Raw genomic sequence first — 20,110 nt, 5'->3', positions numbered from 1 at the left:
GCTTTTAAGCCAAATAACCACACAGTTCTGGTCTTTTCTCCTTGGAAACCTTTTGCCCAATTGGACATCACTATTGACTTTAGATAGCAGCCTCTTACCAAGACGAGCTGTGTATGCTGTAATCCAATACAGACTTTTTGAAGTGAGTTTAGAAGGGCACCTAAGAACTTCCACCAGGAATTTTACTTGACTAACATAAGCACACAATAGACACTTCTGTTTGTTTGCTTTTCGTTCAATAAAGTGTTGCAAGGTGACCACCCAGATTAAAACCTCCGCTGTTTATATGGGAAACAAATCATTTGTAATGGACTACCATTTATTGGCTCATTCAACTTCCAACAGTTTTTAACACACAAATTGAAGTAATTAGGAAGTGACAGTTTCTTTAAAATACCCTTTATTCACAGCAACAGCAAAAAAAACTTTCAGACAAATCAAAAATGCAATTGTTTACCTCCTCATCAAAAATAACCAAATCATAGAAAACAGCACAAGAGTTTCTGTAAAATAACTTAAAAGTCAGAGTATATGTAACACCTTGATAGCAACGCTCAATATATTCAGAACATTATCAGTTGGTGCTGCCCTCCCGAGCCCAAAATTTTCAATTTGGGGATTTCCTTGTAACATTTGCCTTCAGTGATTGTATTTACATACTTTGCTTACCATTGTTTGCTTAATTGGTAGCAGTGCAAGCACCCTGGCAAGGGCAAGCCACATTCTTCTCTGTGATGGCTACCAACAACAAAAACAGCAATGAAGATATCACAAACGGTCGTGCAGAAAAGGACCGGTGGTTTAAGTAACTTAGCAGAGCTACCTACCCTGTTATTCCCAGTAAAGGCAAGGCCCACAGCACCTAAAATACATACATTCCCTAAACATCCCTCTTGCATGGTTCATAATGGGATGTTCAAGTCTCTTCTTCTTTAAAAATCACTCAAGCAATAGCTTCAGGATGTGCTTGATCTGCCCATCAGAACAGCACTGGGTCCGACCATAATTTAACATGCTGCAAGCAGAAGCCTATAAGAACTGTAGTGGTGCAGCCAAGAACCCTGGGACCAAGCACTGACTTCATTTTACATGTTCCAAGTGAGACGCTCTGCTTTTAGGTTATCTGTGAAATAAAACCCTAACGACTGCCGAGATTAAGAGATCAGCTCTTCAAACAGGTCACACGCTGTAGATGCACGAACGCGGAACCAAACGAACGGAAGCGTCGGTACCTCTAAGTAAACAGACCCCAGAACGCCTCCATTCCACCTGGGGGTTCGAACCGCGGCCGAGGGACGAAGCGGAACGAAGCCGCGGCCGCTGCACGGCCCAGCAGAGCCAACGGCCCCAGCAGCCCCGGCACCGCGCGGCAGCCCCTCGCACCGCAGGGACGGAGCCCGCGGGGCCAATGGCGCGGCCACTCCCCCTCACCCCCCAGGGCGGACTCCCACCGCGGCCCCCCACGACAGAGAGGCGGCAGCCCCCGCCCCTGATCGCCTGGCAGCGCCCGCTCCCCTCAGCCCCACCAGCAGGCCCCGCAGCCCGGCCCGAGGCGCCGCGCAGGCCGCAGCACCCACCTGCTCCTCCTCCCAGCGCGGCAGCCATGGCTCCTCGCCGTGCCCAGGCAGCGGCAGCCCCCGACAGCGCCTCCGGTGCCGCCCCCGGGAGCGGCGGGGAGAGGAGGGAACGGGGAAGGGCCCGGATTCAGCGCCCGGCGGCGGCCCCTCGGCGCGCAGCCACCACCGGTGAACAACAAACTACCACAACATGGCGGCCACCACCGCCGTCGCTGTCGCCGCCGCCCCCGCGTTGCATGATGGGATGGCGGAGGACCGGTCCCTCCCTCTCGTGGAGGGAGGGCCATAGGCGCCGCTGGTTGGTCAACGAGAACTGCGAACGGCATCCGCTGCGCACGCGCAGTACTTTCAGCCTGAGGTTTAGATGGCAGGGCGAGCGGGGCGAGAGTGCGCATGTGCGGGAGGTGGGGCGGCCTGGGCTGTGCGCGGCTGAGGGGCGGGAGTGCGCATGCGTCGTATCTGGTGTTGGTGTTGCGGATGTTGGGAGTTGCGTAGCGGCTCTTTCGGGCCTTCGGAGGGCCGCGGAATCGCTTTCCACGCCACCGCACCTTCCTCAGTGTCCTTCGAGTTCAGCTTCCTGCTCCACGCAGAACCCAAACCCAACCCTTATGGCTGAGAGCGGTGTCCCAACGCTCCCTGAGCTCCGGCACTCAGGGCCGTGCCCGGTGCCCTGGGCAGCCCGTTCCATGCCCACTGCCCTCTGGGGTACAGCCTTTCCCTCACCCCCAGCTGCCCTCCCGTGACAGATCCATGCTGTTCCCTCGGGCCCTGTCAGTGTCCCTCTGCTCCCTGTGAGGAGCCACAGGGCTACGAGGCCACTCCACAGCCTGCTCTGCACTCACAGACACAGGGATATCAGCTGCTCCTCACATCCCTTGCCCTCCAGACCCTTCATCTCCACAGCCCTCCTTTGGACACTGTAATATTTTTATGTCTTTGGTGAGGTCGCACCAGAGCAGAGCAGGGCAAAGCCTTCCTTCGGATCCCTTCCTCTCCCACGTGGATACACTCCAGGACACTGTGGTGCTCTTCCATCTTTCAAGGTTTGAGTGCATGGGAACGTTAGGTTTAAGTAAACCGAAATTGTTCATTCATGCAGATCTTGCTTCTTCACTCAAGACCTCTCCTGTATACATATCAATACTTCATAAGTTCGTAGAATCATAGGATCATTAAGGTTGGAAGAAAATCTCTAAGACCATCTAGTCCAATTACCACTAACCCATGTCCCTCAGTGCCCCATTTCCCCTTTCTTCTTGAAAACCTCCAGGGACTGTGACTCCACCACCTCCCTGGGCAGCCCATTCCAATACCTCACCACTCCTGAGCAGAAATGTTTCCGAATATCCAACATGACATAACACACTAGATCCGATTTCCCTGCAGACTAAAAGTCCTTCTCCACCGCTCGTTTCTCTAAGCATTTCGCTCCTAGCTCAGTAATACACTCCTCCTCTCCTTTTCAGAGGACCTAATGACTCTGCGACCACAGGGCGCATCAGGTCACTGATGTCACAGAAAGCTAACCTGTGTAAGCCAACCCATATTAGCTTTCCTTCTAATGGGGGAACAGGACTTATGGCATTCTGAACAGATCAAGTTAAGGAGCATAAAAATGTGCCTTGATATACAGCAAACTTAGTTTATACTATTTGTAAAGCCCAATCTGAATTAAAGGAATATTGTGGAGCCTCATATAGCAAGACTAGTTCAAGTAACAAGCAAAACTTTCCCAAGTGGACAAGTCCTCATGGAAATAATTAACAATGTTAATATTTAAATTATCAACATTATCTGATTAAAGGCACGCTAAGAGAATAGGGAAGTTCTCATGTCACTTTGCTCCAGGCTCCCTGTAGACTCATCCCTGCATTGCATTTGGTCTCATTTTTTAGCTTTGCTTCACAACTGTACAGCTAGAGATTTATTCTTTATAGACTCCTGTACACTCACAGCCAAATTCCTACTTTAATTTAGGAAACACACCACCGGTAGGGCAACGCTCGTAACTTAATACATAGTCCATCTGTCCAGCTCTGATTGCCTCACATGGAGGTAGAAGGTAAAACGTGAATCCTCCTACTATAGGTGGTAAAAAATGTGGCGATTCCTGTGGGGCTGGAATTGCAGCCATTACATCTTGGTATCCATCTTTCTTTTGGGTAACTGTTTTGCAACACGAAAGGATTTCCTGGCACAGGAGGGAGTTCTCTGGTCCCTTTAAAGGCTGCAGGAAAAAAATGCATGGGGTGAGAATCAGTCCGTCTCAGCAGCAGGTTGTTATATTTCACAGCTCTTGACAGAAATCTGTTCTTTCTGGCTGAGGGTGGGAAATGAAGTATTAAATGTAAATGGTATGTACAGTGAGCATCTGAGTGGCATTCAGATACGTAAAGGTATACTTGATAGGCATTCAATATTCTATATTTGTGCTTATTTTAGTAGCAGTTTGACTTTTTGTGACTATCAATCCAAATGCAAATCAAGTTACCATGTATTTCCTTGCATATGCTTAACACAGCTATTCAATATCAAAGCGGAGTAATAGGATAGTTTACTCTTAATCTGCTTGTTAGTATATAGACTCTTCAGTCATTTTGTACAGTTCTGATACAAAGAAAAGTGGCTGCTTCTGAATGCCTAAACTTTAGCAGGTCTGGAACAGGGACTCAAACTACGATGACAGAGACAAGTGTAGTGGCTGTACCCACCTTCACTCAGGTGAGTTCTGTTTCCTGTCTGTGAGTTTTCAAATTCCAGGTACCACAACTGCTCTGGATCCTCAATAAAAATTCTTACTTCCACTCAGTTCTACCTAACCTGTGCTGTATAATGCAAGTATGCCCAGGTTCTTTCTGTCAATAAGAGGTTAACAGACTTGCCAACTTCAGGAAGTTTTAAACCCATGAATTAAAATGAGTCAATCTGAACCAATCACCAGTTTATTAAATAATTCTGCAAATTCTACAAATAAAATGTATTTGTCAGCGCATCTTCCAATCTGTGATTGGGAATCCTACAGCTTGTTTTACAATGGGATTAAGTAAACAACTGAGCAAAAACTCAAGATGCCTCTAACTCTGGCTCTGCTCTGTCTTGCTGCATTACTGGGGCAGCTTACCTTCCATCTGCTGCAACACACTTCCTTCTGTAAACTGCGTAGAATATTGCTAAACTACTTTTTTTATCTATTTAGATAGACCTTTATGCTCAGATTGTTATTTTTTGCATGCACACTAAAGTGGATGAAAGCTGTAATTCAGAAATCCAATAAAGCAGAATTCCAAGCTTAATTCCACTAAACATTCAATGTAAGGAAAGTAAGGACAGTGTTATCAACAGTAAATGGCTGCTAACTCCTTAGAGAAAATATCTTTCTGGTTTCTCTTGTACCACAGTAGTCTCTTCATGAGCTTTCATTCCAGTTTCACTCAGCCTGATAAAGGAATAAAAGAAGTTTTGTTACTTGTATTTATTAACTATGTTATACATTTCCTATGCAGCCCAAGACAATTTCTTTTCACTCAGTGTGGCCCAGGCAAGACAAAAGGTTGGATACTCATGATTTAAAGGATACAAATGAGGTGTGTGAAAGTTAATTCACTCTATTACAGGTGTCTTTGGCCCTGTTGATAAAGGCAGCAGTCCTCAAAGGCTGCACTGCCTCTGGAAAGATATGCACAGATGAAATATGTTTTTCCTTTGAACATGTTCCACATAAGCACAAAGGCAGAAGAGGAATTAGGGAGGACTTAGAAAACAAGTAGATGTCTTAATGAATGAGAATAGCATGAAAATTAAAACAATGGAAATACGATAAAAAATGTGATTAATTTTGAATAGAAGACATTTGAATAGAAAGTTCTGATAGCTTCAGAACTTCAGGACCTGTTCATGAAGATCATCTGTTGTTATCACTATCATTTTCATTGTTTCCATTCCCTGTTCTTGTTGTTTATTTATCCATTTGATGCAACTTGTCTGCCTTGTTGTCTGCAACCTACTTGATGGATCTTATTTCGGTTATGATTTCTTCAGAGCAACACGACCCAAGGACCACTGAAACAGCTGCTGGGTGGAGAATGGGCACCTTTGTGTGCTGAGAAATGGTCCTAACAAGCAGTGTGCCTATCAAGTGTATTATTAATGTGTATTGTGTGAAGTCTCTAGAAAGCTGGTCAGCCACCAAAGATCAAAATCTCAACAGATTGAATGCCCTGTACAGTGAAGCAGAGTACAAAACATAAATTATCACCAGCACGAACCCAGGCTGAAGGATATACATTACAGTCTAGACGGCATAGCAGTAATCAGTGAGCAAGGCAAAGGGGAGTGAAGCAATACTGGCCTCCAGATATGCAAGAAGTACAGCCACCAATTTAACTCAGCATGTCATTTGTGTAACGTGTCCCTTGGCTGATTCTCTGGGAATCAAAAGGGAGGGGGGCGCTGGACATCTGCAGCTGCAGGAGGAGGTTCCAACTGTAGCTTTGGGTTCTGGGTACTGCTCTGGACCCCAGTGTTTGCAATATTTTTAGTGATCTGGACAAAAGAAGGCAAGAAACTACAGAGGAACCCAGATGTGAAATGTATTACAGGGTTTTATTTGAGTATTTTTTCAGTCTGGACCCTGGAAGTCCTGTGGACTTTGCAGAACAAAGGCCTGCATCAAGAAACTGATTGGTGTTAGAGGCAATAGGTGAAGCCAAGTGATGCTGACACGTGTAAGGCAGTCCTTTCTTTCAAGAATGACTCAGTGGAAATAGAGTGGAAATGTATAATGTGTCTTATTCTCAAGCAAAGGAAGCTGTACCCCATGAATGACTCATCAGAACAAGTGAAGGTTAGAAGTGTTTCTGGAGGTTTCTTAATGAGGACCCAATATAAAGCACTGGGGATGTTCAGGTTGGTTATCAGAAAAGGTTCTTTATCGGAGGGTGGTGGACATCGAACAGGCTCCCCAGGGCAGTGGGCACAGCTCCAAGCTGCCAGAGATTAAGTAGCATTTGGACAATGCTATCAATCATATGATTGATTTTGAGGTGATTCTATGTGAAGCCAGGGGTTGAACTCAATGATTCTTATTGGTCCCTTCCAACTTGGGATATTCTATGATTCTATGATTGCTGGCCTCACTTGAGTGCTGAGTTTGAGGATGGAGTTTCTTCTTTTGTACACAAGCTGGCCTGTATCATACTTTACAGAGTAATGAGATGTATGATGACTTCAGGCAAACCTCAAAGCAGCACAAAAAGCATTAGAGATTCAGTCTCTTGTGACCCATACCCGTGAGCAAAGCCCTGTGCTCTGTGGAGCCCTTCCAAACTTGGAGGCTTTCTACACAGGTACCAAATATTAACTGTCATACATTGACTTCCCAATCACAGCTTATGTTCCTAAAAACTCCTCATACCAGAAGGCTATAATCCTGTTAAGGGCCTCTGGGAACTACTGCAATGCAAATAATAGTAGCAATAATTAGCTCTACTTTAATTGATACTCTGCATTCCTCAAATGTCAGGGAAAATTTACTTTGTTAAGCCAACAACTTCTTCCCTGGAACTCTACTGGCTTTTCCAGAATTACACAAGGGATGAATTTGGATCATTGCTGGTTCCTGGCATAAACTATCAGCTGTTGATTCTTTGCCCTTTAAAACTTGGCAAGCATACAGGAGGAGTTTGCCAGGCATACAAGAGCTGGATCTATGCATTTAAGGAGAAATCCTTAGGGACTATGCATAGAAAAGAGTGCAATTTGCTAGAAGTATCCAGCTGTGAAATCCAAGCCCTCCTGCATACAACTCCAGCAACTCACAGTGTATTTAGACTGGCCTTGATACCAGTAGTTCCTGGAAGCAGTTTTTGTTGCCTTCAGCTTTATGAAACTGTGGATGTAGCTGTAGTGAACCCTCTAAATGCCTTGAGATGCTAAGTTAATAGAATAGCTCTAACAGGGTTGATTTTGACTGGCATAATCCAGAGCACGGTTACACCTATGTATCCCAGTAGCCAGTTATCCTCATGGCCTGGAGCTTAACACTGAGCATATAATTGGTATAAATAAATAAAAATAACACCCTTCAAAGCTGTCATCATCTTCAGTATGAATAAGTTTCACATCTATATCTTTATCTTACTGAGCACCCAAGAATTTCAGTGTCCCAACGTTCATGGAAAGACATCATTGTCATAGTACTGCTTGAGCTGCACGATCAAACAATCCTTGCAGTTCCTCCTAAGGGAAGACTAAATGTTCTGTAGCTTTATCGGTCCAAAAGTTAGATGCCTAATCTCAGCTAGCTGTGTTATCCTCCTCAGTTTGCTTATATGGGCTAAATGACGAATCTGAGCTATGAGAGATTTGTCTCAATATAAGTGAAGGGGAACAAGTCCCAGCCACATTGTCTATATTTTGATAGGGATGAGCAACACTAAACACAGTAGCAGATTTCAAGTCTCAAGTTTGCCTCATTCCCCAGGAAAAGGCTCCTGTCTTCAGTGCATATTGCAGAATCAAATCACTTTTGTCTTGATGGGCTTAGTGAATAACGGTTTTAGGCTATAATGGAGTTCTTCAGAGGTGCCTAGATAAAAGACATTTCATTTTATGGATTATCCATATATCCATAAAATGTCCATACATTCAAAATAGTTGTTGCTAATAAAACTCGGAAACATTTCACTCTAGCACGTTGTCAATAAGCCAATTAGTGAAATGAAGCATTATGTGTATTAGACTTCTTTTTGCAAATACATTTGTCTATTTGGAAATTCAGACTGCATTTAGTATTCAAGAAGAATACCTTACTGGTATGATACTTGGTGATAGTTGCTATAGTTATGACTGACTAGTTTCCTCTTTCACCCTGATACATGCGGATGTAAATGCACTGAGTGACATGACCGTGAATAAGCCAAATTGTGGTCAGGACTCAGACCTTATCATGTGCTTTTCTGGCAACTGGGTTTGATCCACAAACTTCACGGTATCTCATATCTTCACAATTAAATTCAATTATATATTTTCGTTTTAGTGATCTACTGCATTGGTATTTAACTTGGGCCAAAATTCACAGATTTTTCAGATTCAACTAATTTCCTCACAGGAAAGATGGACAGAATTAGGCCCTACATATCAAATCAGTTTCATCCTGAGGCTTTAGTTTATCTAGTCAATCCCACAGATTTATTTATCACAGCCTGTCCAACCTAAGCTTGGCACCTTTTTATAATGAGTTCCTTCCTGCCCAGGAGCAGACTATGGATCACAACCCATTACAGCATGCTGTGGTACAGGGAACCAATAGAGATGCATTATCCAATGCAGGCACAGTTTGAAGTGCTATCTTGTATAACAAATTATTGACTTCATTGTACTTAGTACGAGGATTTAATTAAGCGATAAGGCCCATCATAGTGGTCCTTTATCTAACAGATAAGGATTTACCAAGCTTACCCAAGAGGTCTTTATCTGAAAGATAAGGAAAAGGTACATAAGGTGCCTTCCCCCTGTTTCTAAATCATTAATTGAAAAGACCTTCTTTGTAAGTTCTAGGTTGTTGTCTTTTCTTCGTGGCTTAGTATGAAGGATTCAGATAGACTTTTGTAAGGTAGGCTTGAGCAAGAATGAATGTTAGTTGTGGCCTTCACTGGATGAAATGAATAGGTTTTGGATAGTTTTTATTTACAGTGTACCCAAATCCAATTCAGAGCTGAATTGGAAATTTAGCCTCTGATGTACATGAGATTTTCCTGTGACTCCATGATACCATGGCCATAAAAGAGATTCATTCATTGCTATGATTATGATTATGATCATGTTATAAAGTTTAGGAAAAAAAAAAAAAAAACAGAATTTATGTGAGAGAAGAAAATGGCGGATAGGGCCTTTTAATTTCAAGGCAATTCTTTCAATGATCATGCTGTCAACTAAGCTAAACAATACCAAGATCTCTGGTCCCTTACCTTTGTAATTTGAAGACATAATAAGCAGAAAACATATAAAGAAATGCAAAGAACAGACTATTTAAAATACAAAAGGAAACACATAGTCCTACTAATGCTGATGCCCAATGAGTAAGAACACAGAGAGATTGCCAGATATATGGTTTATATAGAGGCACCAACAGTCTCCTGCATGAATGAAAAAGGACAGGATCTTTGGAATTAGCAGATTTAATGCCTAACGTTACAACCACTTCTTTATGTAATCCTTTCATAAATGTTCAAGATTGTTTTAAAGCAGTGAGGCCGTTACCTCCCCCTCTTTCAGGAATGACGTGATGCAACATGTGATATCTTCAGTTTACAGGGTGACGGTATCCTAGGCAAATCCATACTTGTTTGTGCTTATTTGCTGACATAATCTTTTAGCCTAAGTGGCATTTCTTCCTTCCCAGCCCTTTTCCGTCCCATCCCAATGTGTGCACAGACAGCAGTCAGACTTTACTATGCTCTGTAAAACAAGATGGCACCATGTAGTTCTATGAGTCCATAACTGACAAACACGTATTAACTACGTACACTTCAGGGACCTGGGACATATCAGTCCCAGTGTTTATTCCATGTCAAGTTGCTTTCTGAAGGCTCTGTGAAATCCTCCTGCATTTGCAAGCATCCAACAATCAGAGCTGCCAGATACTGGGAATTTGGTGGGTTACTGCCCAAAGCAGTTGTCTACCACATAAATTGATAGTGTTGGCAGCTCTGCTTGTGAAAGACTCCCTGTTCCCAGATTGTATTAATCATCCTGCCCTGCACCTGTTCCAGCTTGAATTCTTCATGCTTGAGCAGGGGCAGTAAAGCAGAGTCTGAAGGGATCGGATTGTATTAGAAGTGCTTGGAGCAATTCAAGCCAGGACCAAGTACCAGTTATAATGAGACCCTCCAGGTTACACAAGAGGCAAATTGCCTAGGCAGCAAGTGGAAGTTTGTAGTGCTGCTCCCAGCCTGTTTGTTCAGTAACCAGGGGATTTCAGTGCCATTGTTGACAATCTGACACCCTTTGCAGGCAATCGATTGCCTTTTTTAAAAGTATCTAGTACAGAAGCAATAAGCAAGTGGAAAGGTGTGAATTAAAATGTGTACACAGCTAAAGATGATTACTCAGATATTTGCTTAGATCTGAAATCCCAGCTGTGGAGCTAGGATTATTCTTTCTTGCTCCAAATACTCTCCAGTAATTGCCTTGTGAGCAATTTTTCTACTGTGTGTTTTTACTTATTTAGTTGCAATTTCAAAAACTGGTTGAGCTTCCTGACTCAGAGAAAGCTACATGCATGGTCCCTCACCTCTGTGCACCTTTGTGTAGCCTCCCATGCCTGCCATCCTCTGATCCAGGTCTCCGATGGCTCACACTCCAGAGCAGCCAACAGTACTGCACCCACTGGCTTCAACAGAATAACTTTCCCACCGCATACCTCATGCTTATTTCACTCAGAAAAGATGTTATCTGAGTGCTGCTGTTGGGCACTCTGCTCTTCCGTCCTTTCCTGACGAGTGAGCAAAGTCAACCTCCTCGAATTATATGTCTATCAACACAGAATTATTTTGCCTCATATATTTGAATGGTAAAATATTAAAAGGGATTTTTGTTCCCTGAAATCACACTCTGGTGAGAGCTGCTCCAGTCAGAAATGTTTTGCCCTCTCTCTCTCAGCATAGTTGTTGCATTATAGTAGTGTGAAAGCTACAGCTGTGTGTCCACTGTCATTCTGTATTAGAATTCAGGGGTAAGGTAATGATATGCAAGCTTGATCCTTCTGTAATACTTTCCTTGGAAGTACAGTTCTGCCTTTTCTGCTGTCAGCCTGCATTTAGAGTGCAGAGAGTGCTGCATGACTTGGAAGCAGCAGTAGGCAATTCCCAGTCTAAGTCTTAGACATTTACATATTTATGCTCACTTCAGTGGAGTAAATATGCTATGAATAAATCCTATTATGTTTGAAACTGTACTTACAGTATAAGAAAAACACACAGTATGGTTGTGCAATCTCAGGTTTTCTTTCAGTGTCAATATGGGCATATATTTACTAAATTATGCATTGTTAACATGGTATTCAACTTCCACCAGCTGTTAGAATACCTTGTATAATATGAGAAAATAATGAGGAAAAAGTCCTTTCGTCTTTAAACAATATTTGAAGGGAAAAACACTGCTGCATGTGAAATAGTTCTGCAGAAAATGACCAGTCCATCAGGCTGACTCTATAAAGACCAAAGAGCCAATGCAGAAAGAAAAGGACAAAGCAGAGATGTACATGTGAAAGAAGGAGAAGACTTCTTCTAGAGCAGAGACTAGAAGAGCAATGCCTAATCAGAGAATGCCAGTGACACATATTTTACTGGAACAGAAATTTTTATCTACACCTGCAAAAAGAAGAGTTCCAGCTCTGCACTTTTGGAGGGCCAGAGCTCAGCATGCAGAGGCAAAGACTCAGTTGTGCTCTGTTGTGAAAGCTGTAGAGAAATAGCATAGGGTGTCTTTCTCCTTAGACAGCAGTATTGTTGGGCAGTGCAGGACCTAGCGTTTGGCTGGTGCTTTGGGGGAGGCAGCTCCTGAAATGGTCTTGGAGGAGCTTCATGAGATGGTGGGCTCAGGCCTCTGCCATTGCCGTTCTATTGCATCCCTCTCGTGGCAACGTTTCTGAACGGACACTGGTTCCCTCACTCTCCAGAGATGGAGGAAGTCTTTGCTTAATTAAGCCATTCTGAAACGAGAGAGGACAAATCTGGCTGTTTCTTGTGAGCTTTCACAATGCATTAGTAAAATGTGTGATGCAATTTTAAATTCCATGTGACGACCTCAGTTCAAGGTTACCGATGTGCTGAACATTTTGGGCCAGCTTGCAGCACTCCTGCAGATGGTAAATAAGACTGTATTTCTTTGGCAGCTGTGCTGAAATACATAACTGCTTATAAAATTCAAATCCCTCCTTGTTGTCCTTCTCTTTTGACTGCCTCCTTGAAAGTCAAGCTTGGAGTCCCAGTATTGGGAAGCGATGGGTAGAAGAGGAGTTGCTGTGACCTGTGTTTATCTCAGAAGACTACTGCTTAGCACTGCTGAAGTGACTGTGCTTACTTTAGGTCATGAAACACAAAACTTGCTTCATGCGGAGTTGACAGGTACTGGATATTGCAACTCTTGTAATTGCCCCTTGCATCTCTATTTCATTACATCTAGAAAACCTTACCAAGAATTGGATTGGCCTTTCTCCTAATCATTGAGGCTGTCCCTACTCCTAACACCTCTGTCATGGTCAAAGCGTGAAGATGAAGCATCAGTATGCACTTTTAGTGTGAGCAGCTGCTGGAAGAAGTAGCTCAAGAAACAGAAGAAATATCTTGTTTACTGTCTGTTATTGAATTGTGGATCAAGTTTGCCTATGCAGCAAAGAGGTTTCTTACAGTTCACTGAAGTTTTGGTTTAGATAAAATAGAAATCTAAGTCTATTAGGCATCAAAACATTAAACTTTGAAACTGTCACACTTATTCAGTCAGCAAAATCTCACACTGATTGCATAAGATTGCTATTTAAAAAAAAAGCAAATGACTGTTGGGATGAATACGGTGGCTATGTCTGTTCCAGTAAAGAGAAAAGGCTGGGGATTACATCTGGCCCTAAGTGGCTCAGCTGTCTGAGCTGGTACCACAGAACGGGGGGATTCTGCCATTAGTGTGTTTTAAAAGTGTAATTCACTCTGACTCAGGAAAAAAAAAAAAAACAACCCTCTTTTAATCCAAAGATTTTGAAGGAAAGACAAGCTATTATTTCTAACCAATGGACTGGGCAACTCATACAGATGTCAAGGAGTCCGAAGATCCGTGTTTCAAAATTGTTTGGCATCATTTGTAGACACAGATGTGTACAGCTTCACTTGAAGCTTTCAGTATTCGGTATTGGTCCTAACTATGAAGCAGGAATCAAAGAACAATCAAAATTTGAGGTCACTTGCAATGTTTTGGGTCTATTTATGCATGAGCATGGCATGCAGGCTCTTGTTCATTACTGGTGAACGTACATAGATAATGATAGTAGCCATGCTGGAAAATAGTGTCTTGTAGTTGAGAATGTGCTCTATCAAATAGTGTTATTGTGCTCTTTGTATCTGTTGTAGTTTCCAAGGAAATAAATAGGAGGTGTTACTTTCAGAGTGACCTACGTAGATACATCCTTAGGATCACAGTGTCCATGAGTGTAAGGATACCAGGGTGAGCTCATTTACATCTGGCTCAGGATGAAGAAACAGCCCAGCCACAACAACATGAGCTCCAGGTATGCTAATTTATCAGAGCCAGACTGCTTCCCATACACATTGGGCTGTCCCTAAGCAAAACTGGACTGTGAGCAGTGTGTGCACTGTGAGCAGTGTGAGCACTTCAGTTGTCCAAGATCATATTAAAAGTTAGACCTTATGGCAGAACTGAACTGCTGTCCGACAAGTCTCAGCTTTATACAGTTCTGTTGAATAATTCCTCCTCTCCAGGAGATTACATTTTCTCTCTGTGGCAAATCAAACAAAACATGAGTCTCCTGAAGACTCCCTTTCCACAGAGTACAGACTATTGGCTATTGGTCCCAGAAGGACCCTAAAGTAGTTTACGTGCCTGTCTATTGAAGGGACAGTAAAATCCTTTCAAGTCCATAATAAATCTATTTAAAAATCGAGTCTGTTCGGATTACAGCCAGTAGGAATTCTGCTATTGTTTTTTGGAGATATTTGAGAGTGTGAAGACCTCAAGTGAGTTTTCATTAAAAAAAAAAAAAAGAGAATTGGTACTGTATGCAAAGAAAACTTTTGTACAGGCTACAATAACTTGACAGTTCTTCTGCTGAGGATGGAGCGCACCAGAACAAACCAATATGTCTTAATTAATAACCCTGTCTACTCAGTACAACTGCGGTAACACTAATCATTTCCCGAGAAGCTTTGGAAGAGCCTTGGCTGAATACAAAGGCTTTTTTTTTTTAACTTCTACTTGATTTGCTCTTTCAGAATCAAATTACTGTAGTGTTTTGAAGATAAATAAAATCAACTAATGAATATGTATATGTTTCCTGATGTAGAGTTTGTCAGTGAGTATTCTAGGGCAGCTTTATAGTCTGCAGTAAACAGGCTACTTTGAAGTTTTTACAGATGTGAAAATGCAGTCATTGTGTTTGGTCACACATCAGTTTACTGATAGTTTACTGATTTAGTTAAACAAAGAAATGAAGCTTAGACAAAATAGCTGAAGATAAGAAGACTTTAACCTTCAATACAAAAGATATCCTGAAAATTGTTTTAAAGAGCTGCAAGACAGTTAAAATATCTTTCAACAGTATGGAACAAGCTTCATTTTCGACTTAAAAACAAAAACAACATTACAACATTTTTCTAATTGGCTTAAACAAGAAAAGAGAATGAGTTACAAGCCACTGGAGGATTAGAATCATCCATATGAGGGCCATAAACCTATGGAGACTGTACTGAGCAGTGCCAGCTATCAAGCATGCTGACTTTATGCTGTGCCATATGGGGACAGTGGTGGCAGCCAGGAGCTGGAGACAAACAGCCACAGCTCACAACCCTGGATAGTCTCAGTGATGTGAACAGAACTGGCTGCATGGCCATTTGGTCAACAGGATCAGAATCACAGTAGCATCCTTTGACTCATCCGCAATGGGAAGCCACCCACAGAAACAGTGGGTGAGATGAAGTCTTCAGCTTTCCTTCAAAAGTAGGGGGAAAATGAAGTGCTAGACAACATTAGATTTCCAATTTTCTCTTTGTTGTTTTTAATATTCCAGTGTCAGACTTTACTGGGAGAATCATCCTGATCCATTTGGTACTGCACAAGCTCAGGGTAAGACAGCTCCTGTCCCAGCAAAATGACTGTCTTAAAGGCAAAATGGGGAAAACTGGAATAGGAATAATGGCTTGAGGAGACAATGTTGCCTGGTCCAGATTGTGATGTTCTCCTCAAGTCTAATTCATGCAATGGCAAGGGATTCAAGGGCAGCAATCTCCAAATACTAAAGGTAGAATATTCATGGAACAAGCAGCTAGCAATTAGGTCTACATAGCAGTAGCATTTATCACTAGCAAAGTACAAGTCATATTGAGCCCATAATCTCCTTTCATTTATGGAGTTATTTCCGCTATGTTTGTTTCATTCATTCTCAGAATCTGGTACGAAAATGACACCTAAAGCTGGATGGTAGGGAAGACATTTTACATCCTGAAATGAGGATCCCCCTGCTTTCCAGAGGGGAAGGATGTCTTATCAGTGTCTGCTTCAGATTTGTGCCCTGTCCTGTTAGTCTGTGCTCTTGAAGTCCCGAGGAGCAGCAGACTAGGACTGGTTGTAGTGCTGAGATCTCTATCCAGTTACACAAACTCAAGATTTTTCCAGCAGTGAAAATACACATTTTTCCCCATAGAGTCCAATTTACTAGGTTTATCTTTATTTTATCAGATTAGTGCTATAATTAGTGAAATCATAAAACTTGGTAAGTGCAATTAACTATATCTGCAAATGCTGTTTTAACTATTACCACAGCCCCTAGAATAGATTCCATACCCACTTACACCATCCAGCCTCTCTCTAATTGATTTGTGCAATGACAATCAAGTCATTTCATGCCAGCAATGCAGAGACATCCATTTGAACTTGTCATAAATTAGTATAAATAAACTGAATCGCTCAGATCTTTTAAGTGGTACTTTAGCTATCATTTTAGTTTCCTTAACTGGTTGCTCGTCCTTCTGTCCAAACGTGGGCATGCCTGTGAAAAGAGCTCATTTTTGGTATGTCAGCACTCTTTTCACCTTCCCATAGATGCTTGTGATTTACTTCCTAAATAAGAATAGCTTTGGCTTCTTTGCATTTCTCATGGGTCGAGTTGTCTCTGGTACCAGGTACTAGATTATTAAGTAATCTAGATTGCTAGATTCAGTCTAGTAAATTAGGTTGGCAAAACCTTTCCTTGCTCCTCTATAACTCTCCAAATTGTCCTGGGCAACAGAACTCATTTGAATTTTTGTTTGTTTTCGTGTTATGAAGCAATTCTGCACTTACCTCTAGGGGAAGAAGAAAAAAAAGATTGTGTTGGTTCTAGCATCAGTGCTGTGCCAAACAAACCATCCAGATCAATCTGCAGTCATTAACAGTCATTAAAAGTCATTAACAAGTGGGAGCCCACTCCCTCACTCCAGGATGTCAGTCACTTAATAAGCAAGATATGAAATGGGCTTTCAATCTATATTCCATCTACTTATTTCAGTTAACTACAGAAGCTTCTCCTAAAATTCCTCCCTGGTTTGGATGTTCTTAGTCATTCCTACAGAAAAATCTGTAAATTTTGTAATCCCAAAACCAGATGTGTTTGCTCATAAATGTATGAATTTGCTTGTACCTAACAGGGTGGTGGTTTCCTCACCAGTGGAAGTTGTTTAACTAGAAACAGACTATTTGGTTAATGACGTTTCTTAGCTTAGTGAAACTCAGTAGAGGACTTGGTGAATCTCTGTTGACCGTTTAATGTAGGAAATGAGACAAAATAATTGTCACAGTCCTTTCTCATCTTGGAGGCCTATGGAAAATGGAGCTGAAAAATAACCCATGTAAGAGATTTAAGCAAGAAAGCGTAAGGAAAATGAATGGTAGTGAGTGTGATATAGGTTTTTTAATCAAAAACTTACTCTTTATTTGGGTAAAATCAGAACAATTCTGGACATTCTTTTGGATTCCCCATCCCTGGAGGTGCTCAAGGACGGGCCCTGAGCAGCCTGATCTGATGGATGGAAACCATCCCATGGAAAGGGCTTAGAACTGGATGATCTTTAACCCATATAATGGAGCCATTGCTATGCTGCCAGCAGGAGCTGGTCTAAAGTCCATGGCTGCTACTGACCACCTCCTTTGCACTCAGCATTCCGGAGCCTGTTCACCTATATATTCACACTGTCAATACGAATCAACTGAAGAGTAATTGTCTCAGTCACTGACAGCACAAGCTCCTGCTAGTTTTCAAGGCTGTGCTTTCCAAAATCGCTAGAGGTACACTGGCATCTGTAGTTCTTTTGGAGCATGCTGGGTGTGCTGTGAACAAAGCAGGCTGACAGTGCTGCTTAGTGCCTATGTTTAGCAAAAGGGGTCTTCTGCATCAAGCTAGGGAAGCTCTACCATGAAATATTCCTGGTTGAAAGCCAGGCTCTGCTGGACCAAGGACCCTATGTCACAAGTTGGCCTTGGCCCAGCTGTTGTCATGAAAAGCTGGTGTATATGCAGCACTTGTTATTGCAAGAAAAGGGCAATCCAACAGACATAGTCCTGTTCCTGTGTATGCAAAACACTTGTGTGGGTGTCTGAGCCCTGAGTGTGGGAGCTCCAGCCCCAAAGATGAGGAAGCATGGTGGTGCCAGGCCTTGGCTGGGGCCTCCACAAGCTTAGGGGAGCACAACAGCTCTGTCTTGGCATTTTTGGGAAAAGTAGCTGCTGTGGCTGCCAGAAGTCACCCCAAGCGTTGCTATAGCTCCTGCAGCACCCCGAGCTGCTATGCAGCCTCAATAGGCTTAGCACAAAGCACCCCAGGAGCACCTCTTCCTTTACCCCATGTCTCTGCATCCACTGCTGTGATGTGCAGTGGTCAGGCCAATGTGAAGATGTGACCCCATGATGTCATGGAGTTGATTTGATTCATTTTTAATGGATTAAAAAGAAAAATAGCAGATTTTCTCTTGCAAGTTTAAAGCAGAGCAGCATTTTGTTCTCCTAGTCATTCTTATCGGTTTTTTTTTTCTGTTTACTCCTTAAAAAATGTTAATATTCACTTCATCTCCTTTTGCCTGATAGGAAACAACATGAGATATTGGGGATTATCTTTTCCCTTTTCTGTTTGCTTTTCTTCTTGCCATTGTGTCGCTATTTCATATTTTTCTGATTATTGCAAACAGTGCAGGGAAAACTGGAGAAAGCTTAAAAGCATCACTATATTGATGGCATTTATTTTTATTTTCTATCTTTCTCTTTGCAGTGCTTCCCAACCTCGGCAGTTTTGACAAGCTGGTTATTGGTCCTACAGCCATTTGAGAAGTTATGTGCTGGCTCAGAAGCCCATCTAGCACAGTATTTACCCCCAGGAATGACCAAAACAATATGCAAAGCAAGACCAACCAAGGGAACCAGAATAGTTATATTTACTCAAACCTCTTCCAGAGATTTGTGGCTGGGCAACTAGGAGCAATACCTGTGCACTTAATGCTGCCCTGTTTCTTAGTTGCTACGGGACCAAGATTCAAAGACAAGTTGAGATCTTGTGCTGGAAAATGAGCGATCGCAGATAGCCCCCAACTTTGGTGGGGTTTCCCTTAAATTCAGGTTATGCATAGTGAAATATTTATAGGCATTTTTGTTGTCTAAGTGTGCTATAATCATAGAACAGACTGACTGTGAAGACCCAAGTATAGCCATGGTGTGTTATGGAAGCGGCTGCTAGTTGGGAAGGATAGCCAAGGAAGATGCTAGAATGCTTGGATGTGAAATGGATCTTCAATGGCCCCTAGAAAATGTAAAGGATACATATTGAGAATAATTGTAAGTTAATTAAAAAGTGATAGTATTTTTCACTTAAACCTCTTAAAAACGGTGGACAAAAACAAGAGCCCTTTTTCTCTTGTTCTTTTTGTATCCCTCTTTCCCCTTGATGTTGTATTTCTGCTTGAATAAAGGCATTTTTTTTTCTAAAAGATTTTAAAAGATTTTCCCCCTTATTGCAGTCCTGGCTTAACCATCCCATCCCAATATCCCCTGTGTTCTACTGTGTTTGGTTGTCCTCTCTTCATATCTATTGCAATCTGAAGCCATTGCCACCCAAGCAATGGGTGAGGAAGGTCTCACCCGAGGTTTTCACCTCTTCCTTCTGGTGGAAAGCAAGGAAATGCACCATCATGGTTTCACTCTTGAAATGAAAGAGAGTGCCAGGTAGAAGAAGCAGAGGAGAAAGAATTATCCAAGGGAGCGCTCCAAGGGTACACAGCCAGCTTGAAGGGAGAACAAAGCTGCATTAACACTTTGGTTTGTTGCTGACTTTTCGGCTTGGAAAATTGCCCATTTGGCTGCTGAGGCAGCAGCCTGGGTTGTTTTGAAAGTTGGCTGTGAATAGAATGCAAAGGGAATTTTTCCCCTTCAGATTCATGCATCACTAACCATGCCAGGCGTGCTGCTCTGCACTGTATGCCTTGCATGAATAAAGCAGCTCACAGAAAGAACCAACGTGCCTAATATCTTCGTGTAATTTGAACCAAGCCTTTTTGAATTTAGCTCATTTGGGGAAGGAAAAAAACACTGATGTTGCAAACGCTTATGCATCTGATTAACTTCACTGCTTAGTTTAATTTGCAGGATCAGGGCCTGAGTTATCAGGAGGCTCCATGGCATTACAGCCCTTCTATACATCTTCATTAGAGCATCTTTCTTACAAATTTGCTTTCAGTGTGTTTTTATAGCTGCAGCCATAAATAGGTCTGTATCTGGCAGCAGCAGGTCTT

The 20,110-nt window shown here is 42.5% G+C and overlaps 2 protein-coding genes across 16 annotated transcripts in view; one reads left to right on the top strand and one right to left on the bottom strand.

Annotated features, from left to right (window-relative positions):
- RBM33 (RNA binding motif protein 33) overlaps positions 1-1,811 on the bottom strand; it is a 94,247-nt gene extending 92,436 nt beyond the window's left edge. For all 10 annotated transcript variants that reach the window (XM_025148307.3, XM_025148308.3, XM_025148310.3 and 7 more), the window contains exon 1: positions 1,578-1,811. In XM_025148307.3, coding sequence (XP_025004075.2) covers positions 1,578-1,605 — 28 coding nt within the window. In that variant the 5' untranslated portion in view covers positions 1,606-1,811. The remainder of the gene's footprint in view (positions 1-1,577) is intronic.
- LOC121110087 (ESX-1 secretion-associated protein EspI-like) lies at positions 1,252-19,520 on the top strand. Of its 6 annotated transcripts, none has more exons than XM_046933157.1 (3): positions 1,252-3,931; positions 4,232-4,298; positions 18,598-19,520. In XM_046933157.1, the coding sequence occupies exon 1, from the start codon at positions 1,409-1,411 to the stop codon at positions 2,318-2,320; it is 912 nt and encodes a 303-aa protein (XP_046789113.1). In that variant the 5' UTR covers positions 1,252-1,408; the 3' UTR covers positions 2,321-3,931; positions 4,232-4,298; positions 18,598-19,520. The 6 variants fall into 6 exon arrangements, with proteins under 6 accessions (XP_046789113.1, XP_046789111.1, XP_040552574.1 ...); XM_046933155.1 differs by having other exon boundaries at positions 1,252-3,853; positions 18,598-19,519; XM_040696640.2 differs by having other exon boundaries at positions 1,252-4,298.
- The last annotated feature ends 590 nt before the right edge of the window (positions 19,521-20,110 follow it).

This window comes from Gallus gallus, chromosome 2 (assembly GCF_016699485.2).
Source record: "Gallus gallus isolate bGalGal1 chromosome 2, bGalGal1.mat.broiler.GRCg7b, whole genome shotgun sequence".
Taxonomy (NCBI): Eukaryota; Metazoa; Chordata; class Aves; order Galliformes; family Phasianidae; genus Gallus; species Gallus gallus.
Note: the sequence above shows the minus strand (reverse complement) of the source record. Positions and strands in the feature narration are given on the sequence as shown.